The sequence below is a fragment of the Clavelina lepadiformis genome, chromosome 3, assembly GCF_947623445.1.
Source record: "Clavelina lepadiformis chromosome 3, kaClaLepa1.1, whole genome shotgun sequence".
NCBI classification, from domain to species: domain Eukaryota; kingdom Metazoa; phylum Chordata; class Ascidiacea; order Aplousobranchia; family Clavelinidae; genus Clavelina; species Clavelina lepadiformis.
In genome coordinates this window covers 7,546,316-7,557,124 of record NC_135242.1, presented here as the reverse complement: position 1 = coordinate 7,557,124, position 10,809 = coordinate 7,546,316, and the positions used below count along the sequence as shown (strand labels likewise).

The 10,809-nt window shown below is 36.0% G+C and overlaps 1 protein-coding gene across 1 annotated transcript; it reads left to right on the top strand.

Moving 5' to 3' along the window:
* The first annotated feature begins 2,271 nt into the window (after positions 1 to 2,271).
* LOC143450640 (uncharacterized) lies at positions 2,272 to 6,275 on the top strand. Its single transcript, XM_076951271.1, has 2 exons — positions 2,272 to 4,851; positions 4,941 to 6,275. The coding sequence occupies exons 1-2, from the start codon at positions 4,811 to 4,813 to the stop codon at positions 5,386 to 5,388; spliced, it is 489 nt and encodes a 162-aa protein (XP_076807386.1). The 5' UTR covers positions 2,272 to 4,810; the 3' UTR covers positions 5,389 to 6,275.
* Positions 6,276 to 10,809: the final 4,534 nt, after the last annotated feature.

The window sequence follows — 10,809 nt, the reverse complement described above, 5'->3', positions numbered from 1 at the left end:
AAAGAACGGACGAAACATCATTTCCTCTGTGTTTTAAAGAACTGTTAACTCCAAAAGGTAATCGATAACTTAAAGGAAATGAGTTTAAGAATAATCTATGCTTTGTAAATGTTGATCGGATGGGTTTTATTTATGTGTACAAACTTAACTTAAAGCTACAAATTCCGGCTCAATTCTAATGGGTTCCAAGCTTTCGAGGCGTAAATCAGCAACGACCTACAACGTACTGAACGAGGCACATGGAAATGAAACGGTGTTGGGTCACTCGTTGCCAATGGTTGGCGATCAAACTGTGATTGATCCAAACTGATATTGAAACTACAAAGTTTTCTTCAAGTGAATCGAGTCTTTCTGTCCATGGATTGTCCAGCAGATCGTCCCATTTATCCCATACCTCAATCAGTCAGGAAATTAGGCTTTGTCAAGCACCTGGCTACTTAACCTCGAAGCCATGCCAAGCAAGATATCGCAAGTGTTTACAGCTTGTGAGTACCAAAGTTCTTCCTGTTTTCAAAGATGAAGTTTACCTTCTGTCTTTTCTTCTGTGTTTCTTTTGTGGAATTATTTCTTGTTTCATACCTTTCGTAATAGACAGCTTTAAGGAATACCGGCATTATTGCCCGAATTGCAAGTGCCACATTGGAACGTACAATGTTGCAAAGAGTAATGTATAGCCTTGTCAACTTTAATTTTAAGCTTAGTTGTTATGATTAGTATAAACAACTTTTGAAGCATAAAATGAATTAATCGAATGAACGTTCTTAAACCTACAAGATTAAATATTGTATAATAAGTATGTATGCAAACAAAGTTTTAAAAAATTTTTAGGAATAAAAGGAAGTAAAATGTTGAACCGTGTCCGAGGTATTGTTTCCATGTTTTCTTTGCCATTCTGTGCCTTTTACCACACATTTTCTAGCTTTTTACATGTTCTACTGTAGAATAGGGTTACTATATTTAATAATGCGTAATCCCTGACAAATTTACCTCAGTTGCATTGACTAACTTTAGAATATTACTAAAGTACATTTCCGCCATTGCTTTTTTGTGATAAACACGAAACAATACAAAAACAGCAAAGAAATGTTGCACTGCAATACACGAATGCAAGTTTTCTTTTAAACAGTAACATTTATGAAAACGAAAATTAGCACAGAATTTTTACAAAATACGCTCAAGGTAATGAACGTATAGCAGGTTATGAACAATACTCTGCTCTCCCTCATACCAATCGTTCTTTTCCGAAGATCTGATTTTTTCCAACAAGCTCTTGTTGGACTTAAAAAACACATAAAAGTCCCCACAAGACATGCTTTTGAAGTTGTACTGAAGTGTTAAAATTCCTTTCATTGTTTCCATGGTCATCTTATTTCTTTCTTTTGTCCACTGACTCTATATCAGTGAAAACACCCGCTCAACATTTGCATTGTATGGCGCCACAGTAAAGAAAACCTGGGCAACCCTTGGTAATTCTGAGTGACATTCAACGTTTTTTGACTTTTGAAAATACCTGCACCTTTTCTTATGTGCTGGCAGTGCAGTAAATTCTACGTCACTGATGCAACATTCCATAAACGACTTCAACGACTAGAATAAGCCAAACCATAATGCTGTTCATCTTAAAAGGTAGTAAACAACTTACGTCATAAACGAGTTGCAGACAGATTTGAAGCAGACAAGTTTTGACCAGCTGAGAATGTTTGCGACCTAGAAAAAGTTGGAAAAAGGTGGCAATCTAGAAAAAGTTGGACTTGGACTAAAAGACAATTTAAAAAAATTCCGGACTTTTAAGCTCATTTTAGAATTTCTCCCTGACGCAGATTTGAACACGAAATTCCCTGACATGTCAGGGAAAATCCTGACGTATGGCTTGATAGTTCTAAGCCTCGAAAACTATATACATCACGACAGCAGAGAAAAGCGAATTTCCCAGTACGCCAAGCATAGCAGTTTGAAGACCGTGCAAATTTACATTTCAGAGGATTATGTTTTTTTAGCAGAAAGGTTTGCAGTTTTTCAAAAAAATTGCTAAAGTTAACACTGCGTTCTGACCAGCCTGAAGGCTCCACAAGAGTTTTTTTTCTGACTGGTGCATTTTCTTTCGGCAACATGTTGTCTTACTCGCTTGTTTAAAGTTGTGAGATTTGTAACACTGCAAGGCTTTTTCAACGTGTCGCAGCACAAAAGGTGTTTTGGTAGTTTCTATTTTGTCTTCATCTTTCATTCTCCAACTCTTCATGTTGATAGTGGTTGTTTCAGAGAGTTGGTGCTGTGCAGAAAACTCTTCCAAATATGTTTGTTTGTACTTTTTTAGTATAGGTTATGTCTGTACTTTTTTGTCCCTTCCTGACCGATTGATATGTTTTGATCTTCGTAACAAATAATCTTCTTATAAACTTAAATTTAGAATTTGGAGCTTTTGCTTACTTATACATAAGATGCAAATTAAACGGGTACGGAGCCTACGCGAGAGAGTACTACATGCATGGTTCTTCAAAAATTTTCGAAGAGTGCATCTGAGGGAGAAGTTAAAGAACACTGCAATAGATGATCGGAATCAATACCAGCAAGTGACGAGAGTATAGGTTTACTACATACGTAACAGTTCAATTCGGTGCAATTTAGAGTCTGGAACTTTCAGGTTTCAACAACTAGTTTCGTAAGTTCACTTTTATTAGTTGAGAGGTTATTAGTGAAGTTGTATCGGTAAATACCACATTTCACATTTAACTATTACTGTACTTTATTAAATTTAACTATATATTGCAACTATATTTTTTATTTACTGATTAAATACTAATTTGGGGTCGCTGATTTCGAAAATGACAATCATTTTTCTCAATTGGCTCTAGTTTTTGAGATATTTAGATTTTTCACTTTCGGAAATTCCACTCATGTCACACATAACGCAATACTAGGTTTCAGGTCTCAGCCAACTGTAATACACTTGGACAATAGTCAGTGATATAGTCAAATGCATAAATATCACAATGCTAAATCAATCAGTGTGTAATAAGTCTGTTTTTATATATAATTGATGGTGAATCGCTTTTTGTATGACTTTCTTTTATGGCGGACGTCAGTACAATCGTGCTGAAAACACCAACATTAGTCTGCCATCAAGTTTTTCTCCCATCTGCCCTGGTATCATTCTTCCATCACCTTTATGTCCTGATGAAATCTCTCCCCTTGTTCTTCAGAAAAATCACCCAATTTGTCAGGAAATTTTTCCAAATGGCTGTGGAGATAGTGCACTTAAATGCTCATATTTGCCCCTACCTGTTGGTAGGTCTCGAGCATATTTTCTACCAGCTCTGCATAGTTTTCTGCCTTGTGGTTTCCAAAAAAGTTCTTCACCAAAGACACAAAACAAGACCAAGCTTGGAATTCCACATTGTTCATGCGTTCCAAATTTGAGTCATTGATTAATTTGCGAATTTGAGGCCCATCAAAAATGCCTGCTTTCAAATTTTTGGTTGTCAGTTTTGGAAAACATCTACAAAAATATTTAAAACAATCACCATCTTTATATAAAGCCTTTACAAATTGTTTCATGAGCCCCAGCCTGACATAGAGAGGTGGTAAAATGATCTTCTTTCTTTGAAACAAAGGTTCTTTAATCACATTTGCTTTGCCTAGTTCTAGATTTTCTCTTGTGAGCCATGCCTTTTTTACCCTGTGCTGGGTCTTTGCCCTGCTGTCCCACAAGCACATAAAGCAGGGATACTTAGTGTATCCACTTTGCTGTCCAAGCAAAAAGTTCACCATCTTTAAGTCAACACAAATTGACCACTGGTGCTCGGCATAGCAGATCTTCCGTAAAACTAATTTCACATTTTCATACTCTTCTTTCAGTTTTGTTGAATGAGCAATTGGCAGAGATGAATAGCAGTTGCCATTATGCAACAGAATGCATTTTAAACTTCTGCTAGAGCTGTCTATAAACAATCGCCAGTCTTCTTGTTCGTAGTCTAGGACTTTCATTTTGAGGAGAAGTCCAGTTATATCATTTCAATATTCAAGGTCTGCATCTTGACTGAAGAAGGGAAAGAGTTCCTCTTCTCCAGTCCGGTAAGCTGTTATCTATGCATCCGCCTTTAGACAATTCTTTTCCTTCAGTCTGGAAGCTAAAACCTCAGATGCTTCTTTTGATAAGTTAAAGTCTCTGATAAGATCATTAAGCTCCTTTTGTGTGAACTGTTCGGGAGTGAAAGAGCTTTCTTCGTAAATGTTTCATTTCATGCTTTTCCTCAATATCTGTTTCTTGCAAATCTGGTACTGATGTAAACGCAGGTAAGGGAATGCTTTTGCAGTGCTCAACCGGTCGCCTTACTAACTAGTTTTAAGAAGAGTAACGTTTTATACACCTGCAACTCGAAAGAAGCAAACTTGATCAAGGTCAGCGATTCTTTCCTTCAGTGCATTAAATATTTCAAGAAATCATGAGAAATTAACGCATTTTTATCAGTATATCGACAAATAAGGCAGGTCTATTTAATGAGAATCACAATTGAGTCTATTATGAGGTTTCAACCTAAACACAAACGATGACGTGATAGCTAAAACACTGTCACTAATGCCAGAAATAGTGAAAAATGCTGAAATAAAGAAAATAACCATATCTCGAAAACTAGAACCAATTCAGCAAAACCAATGCCAAATTCGGAATCAGCGACCTCAAATTACCCTAAATCCGTTGAAACATCGCTGGCACCTCAAAAAAAAATTTTTTTTGTTGGGCTGTGTTATCGTTAGGAATCTTATTGCAAAGTTTAGATTATTTCAATTTCAGGATTAAGATAGGGACCCGATGGGATATGGTGTGCTGGATTATGTTGGTAAATCTAATGTGTAAGTCCCCTTGTATTTTTCACATATAGATTTAAGCTTTGATTCTTTAGTGTATAACTTCATTATATTACCACATTATACTTGCTAAGCATGGATACCGGCACACCACCATCTTATGCTCAAGTTCAGGGAATAACTCAACCACCTCCTGAGAAGAGTGGACTTCCACCAGCTGGACCAGGGATGATGCCGGTGCCTCATCAAGGGCTTCCTCCTCAACAAGGTTTACCACCTCAAGCAAACGCCCAGCAACCGGTGACCGTCCAGCAACCGGTGGCCGTCCAGCAACAAATTTATGTCCAGCACCCTGTGATGTTTGGGCCACATTCAATGCAAGTAATGTGCGGCTATTGCCACCAAACAGTACAAACAAAAACCGAGTCAAACCTGAAATCATCAGCGATTCTTCTTGCAACTCTTCTCTGTTTGATCGGGGGTATTTTATGCTTCTGGATCCCTTGCGTCATGGATAGTAGTTACGAAACCACACACCGATGCCCAGCATGCAACGCCACTCTCGGTATATACAACGCTTAAAGAAATGTTATTTTCAATTCATTGTTGTCAATGGGTCTGGGAAATTTGTTGATCGAAGTTTAATTAAAATACTTTACCGGTTGCAATGGGTATTACAAGAAAAGTGGCAATGTGTTCGTCTTCCTGTAATCAATTTTATATTTTGTCTATTTCTATTTTCATGCGACAGTCACATTAAGTCAAACCATCATATTGTATACCGAAGCATGGCTGTTATACGTATCAGAGATTCTTGAGGAACTTAATGCAAAATCCTTAAGTAAAGTGATTTGTATTTATTGTCGCAATAAATTACAAATAAACACTTTACGTTTCTTATACTATTAAAGTTAAAGTTATAGTGGCGTGATGTTTGTTGACGTTATGTACTTTATAATGCGTTACAAGCACTTATATCTTTTGTGATGTGAATATTTTTGCTTCCATTGCAAATTTTTGAAAAGAAGTGTAAATTTTGTATAACGCAAGTTAAACTTTAAAAGTAGTATTTCGAGATGTTCCCATGTCGCTATAAATGTCGTCATGCTACATATTTTTTAAAGCATAAATTTGCAAACGCGAGAATTAATCTGGATTGAAATCGAGTTTTGTGCCCAAGGCAAAACCAAATCTGGTTTAAAAACACTTTAATATGCTTAAAGCAATGGAGATCTTTTTAGTTGTCGAAGTTATCGTCCAACATTTCGTGTTGTTGGAGTTTTGGATTCACGTAATGCAATGTTACAAACCAGTGTAAATAGTGCTTTATGAATTTGTGTAAGCTTTCACATATACGTATCTTGTTTATGGCCATACTATTACATTTTGAAAACATACTAGTAACAATTTACTTGATTTTTTCGTCCCAACCGCAATTCTGAAAAAATAAAATGGTTCATATCCTTTGATCGTTAATCGGTGTATAAACATGTTTTTTTGTACAACATGTACAAGCGAGTGTGACGGTGGTCGGTTGATTCATCCCTTGTCATGTTGACATTAAATTAAGATTATATCAAAATTTAAGACCCTAATCTGGAATCCATGCAAAGGTGATGTAATGCCCACCATGGTACAACAGCTTAGTTCAGCTTTAGTTGTTTTGCTTATGAGGCAAGCTAGTAACGTGACTGAAAAAGTGCCGCGGTAAGTAATTCGGTACTGCCCACCTATGGTACGGTACTGCCCACCTATGGTTATTATCCACATTTCATGACCATAGAATAGGTGAGAAGTGGAAAAAATATTAGTTTAAATGTTGTCGTAAACGGTTACTTTTCATTACGTACGGTATCTGGATGTCTGCATACCTTACCATTGGAGAAATACTTCATCCTTGCAGGCATCCAACTTGTTGGGCTTTGCTACCTGTTACAGGTCTCACTGCTACCGGTTATAGGTTTCACTGCTACCTGTTAAAATAGTTAGATCATATCAAGAACTTAGGCATCAGTGCGACCCGTTTGGTGAACAAAACGTGAAACAAGAATGCAACAAGAGAGCCTTTCTAGACTTCGTAATTTTATTTCCCACGCCACCTTCTGCATCATCTAACTCTCGATGCCTGTATGATGGCCTGGTTTCTGCTTAATGAATTATTATGTATACTGGCGCCGGTCGATTCCGTTTAAGCCTTCAGCAAATTTATATACTCGGTTGCAAATTCTGCGGGTTGTGAAAGCGGCAAGAAAATCCTTTATCGGACCACCTCATTACTTTATTGCAGCCAGAAGTGAAATTCTTTACCGCATGCTACCAAGTGTAGGCACGTCATGTCATAGTTGTCAATCAGTACAAGCCAAAATTCTTTCAAGTCAGCTTAATAAATTTTAAAATGTACTCATACAGTAGGCGTGATTTGCAAACGAAATAAACCAAAAGGCACGTTTCTATACTTTTTGAGAAGATAAAAGTGAGGCTTATGGCATGGCGACATATCTTTAGATGCTTCGATAACGAAAAACCTACTTGCCCTACTACCCAGTGCGACGAATATAACTTTTTTCAGGCTTATTGAAGTTTGCTGATTTTGCGACTTTGACAGGATGAACAATCGAATCAAAATAACAATGAATGGAACTGGCCTCAGTTTACATTGGAGCTGGCGTCATTACAGCACGTATCACGTGCTGCTGGCTAAATGAATAAAAATGTGAATGTCTAATTTAATAAATAATTAACACCTCTATGACATCGAAAACTCTCGCTTCTGGAAGCAAAAAAGCACTGACTATAAACTTGCGGTCTTTACTAATAACAACTATGTAACTAGACAGTATAGTAACAACTAATTATTAGTTACATTTTTGACCCATCAGCCTAGTTATAGCCTACTTAGTTTACTCGGAAGTTTCTTGACATGATCTCAGTCGTGTATTTACATGATGATTTGAATAACTATTTCACACCGCAATAAAGAAAAAGCATTTTTTGAAAGGGATAATTCATATAAAAACAGTTTACACAACAACGTAAAGATAAGGTAAGAAAGACAGAGTTTCAAGAGTTTTCATGCCTATATACTTAATAACAGTTTATCAAAAATGGCAAATGCGTATAGCAAATGAAATTTTAAAGGCAAATAAATATTATTGTATTTCAAAGAGCTTTATACAAAAAACATAAACAAAATTATAACGCTTTTAAAAATATCAATAAACTTAAATTACTCTATGACAGTTATATACAATAATAATAGTTACATATACAATTTATCCTGAATATAATATATATACGCTGTTTTCAGTGTGTAAAAACTATTTTAATTGGTTGAGTGCGGAATTTTTTACGACCCATGGCACTGCGGCCGCATGCAGGACCACACTTCAAAAGATATAAGCATAACTTGCTTTTTTTGCAGACTTAGAAAACTTTTAGTTTATAACAATGTTATTAAGCCCGGAATTAGCAACAGAAAGTAATTCAAACTGACACTGGGATATCAACTTCAAAGCTATAAGTTGCGCTATAGTTCTGGTAGTCTACAGTTATAAACGAGCAATACCGCAATAAAACGATGTGACAAATGCAATATATATAGGCCTATTAGACACAAACTGCATGAAGATTTCAAATTGCATACATTAATATTATTTAAAAGAAAAATACGGCAAAGTGGCTTAAAAATAAATACAATAACGAGTACAGCTTATTTACTTTTTTTAAACAGTCAACGTTGTAAAATAAAAATAATCACGAAAAGTGGTAACTTTCGGTATTTCCCGACGTAATAAACTCTGTTGGCCTATACATAACACTACATTTTAAACATGTATTGTTACACCTTGCACCAATTCATGGGTTTGGGTCGTAAGTCCAGATATGGTGTTTGCAATTTCCACAATGATGCTGATACGTTCTCATGCGCTTTAAAACCAACGGGATCCAGAAGAAGATGCCACCATGAATCGCAAGCGCAAAAGCCCAGACGTAAGCTTCGTCCTTTATGACTGGAACCACGTTCGTTTTGTCAGTTTTGAAACAGGCAGGACACCTGATTTCAAGCGATTTGTCTTTTATATCTTCTAGTCTGGTTGATTCCGTTGAAGATTTCGTCAGACTCAAACCGAATTCTTTATCTATAGTTTTTTCCGTTATAACTTTCTCTTTGTCATTGATATTTAAATCCTGCATTGGAATGTCTAATTGCGGTTGCAATTTTTTTCTTCTCCGTCTTAAAAATCTGGCACTGTTAGTCATATTAAAGTTGAGAAAACGTTTGTCGAAAACAGCACTTATATATACAAACGGAATGATCTCAATCAACAAAAATACAGATTTAAAACAACTGCATCTGCAAATCTTCTAAATATTAAATCTTTCTTAACGCAACAGTGCTTATTGAAATAATTGCTGTTTGAATATCTCGTTTGCCTATTTATAGACAGTGCAACTGTTCTAGAATTTTTCAAGCCGACTTTTTCAAAAAAGTTATAACGAAACAAGAAATCTCTAAACTTTACAATAACTTCTGTTCTTGAAGTATTGCAAGCAACTTTTAAATACGCGTAGCACAGGTTTGTGCTTTTTTGTTTCAAGGAAGGTTTGCTGCTTTTTAGAAATTGTAAATAAATTGATGTAAACTATAACACAGTCATTATTTATAGCCCGAAAGCACTGTTGTAGCACATGACAGCACATGATAAAATTGGTTGTATGCAATTTTAGATGATGTCAGAGTAGTGCAACGTGTCAGTCAAAAGTTATTTTGTCAAGTGAAGGTCTAATGTAAACTCTAAATAAGTCTTGTCACATCCGCTTTACGGCCTACAAACTAAATAAAAGTGTTACAAAAATAATGGAAAGCACGTTTGTCCATTCAACAAAGATCAAGGGAAATTTATACACGTTGTCTCATGCTTTCCTCTCCATGCGTATACCAAAACATGGAAATTCACAGGGCTACACGAAGCTGGTTTGCAACCATGCATTAGTTTAAAGGAAAATTTCAACATCACGAAATATAATGCGAACTGGACGAACATTTCGAGGAAAACAAATCCAGCGCTTCATGTCGTACCAAAGCGTTTCCATACTTTACTTCATTTGACCCGAAGATAAAAATTTTACTTTGTGAACTTTGCTGAAACCCATGCTTTAAACTTTTTGTCAAACATCATCACCATCATCAGCGAAAAGCAATAAAATGATAAACCGTATAATTATACGTGACCTAAACAATTTAATGTAGGAATAATGAATAGAATAAGAAACGACGTCGCATATAACCAATACTAGGTTTGAATTTAAGTTTATTTTGAATATAATTTGAATATTTGAATATAACTTGAACATATTTATTTTGAATGTATTTGAATTCACAGTTTGCTGTCAAACTTGAGCGGAGTTAGTATAGCCTACCGCCACGCAGAGCTAGGGATTTGCTAACAAGTAGAGGCTTCACGATTATTTGGGGTTCGGCGAAATAACCATTAGCCTACCATTATGCATTTACACTCGAAGGTGGACTGAGGTCCGTCGAAGTCGTTTTCAGTTTGACTGACAGAATATAGAGCTGCATTGTGAGACAGTTGTTACTCTATTTAGATCGGATTACTTGTGCTGAAAAATATAGTGTAAATTTGCTATGCACTGAAGCCAGCAATCCGTTATGTACTACAGCATATGTTGTTTGTCGAAAAGACAGTAATAGATAATAATGAGTATGCTTTGCAACATATCACTTCACTCTAAGGTTTTTATATTCAGTAGCCTCGGTCTATACATTCGTATTTAGCCGATACCAACACTGGCATGTGCAATAACGTGACCAACGAATTAGTTGTACAGAACAACTTGTCGGTTCCGCTTTTTCATTAAGGGTTTCCAAAGAGCTGATTTTAAAACTGTTGTTACCGTATTGATTAACTCTCGACACTACTTTTGTGTTATAGAGGGAGTATATACTTGTTTTAACTGGAATATTAGGTTATATACATGTAT

Coding starts and splice junctions, on each gene's coding strand:
- LOC143450640 (XM_076951271.1), top strand. CDS start 4,811: ATGGGATATGGTGTGCTGGATTATGTTGGTAAATCTAATGT. Junction 4,852..4,940: donor TATGTTGGTAAATCTAATGT/GTAAGTCCCCTT, acceptor ATACTTGCTAAG/CATGGATACCGGCACACCAC.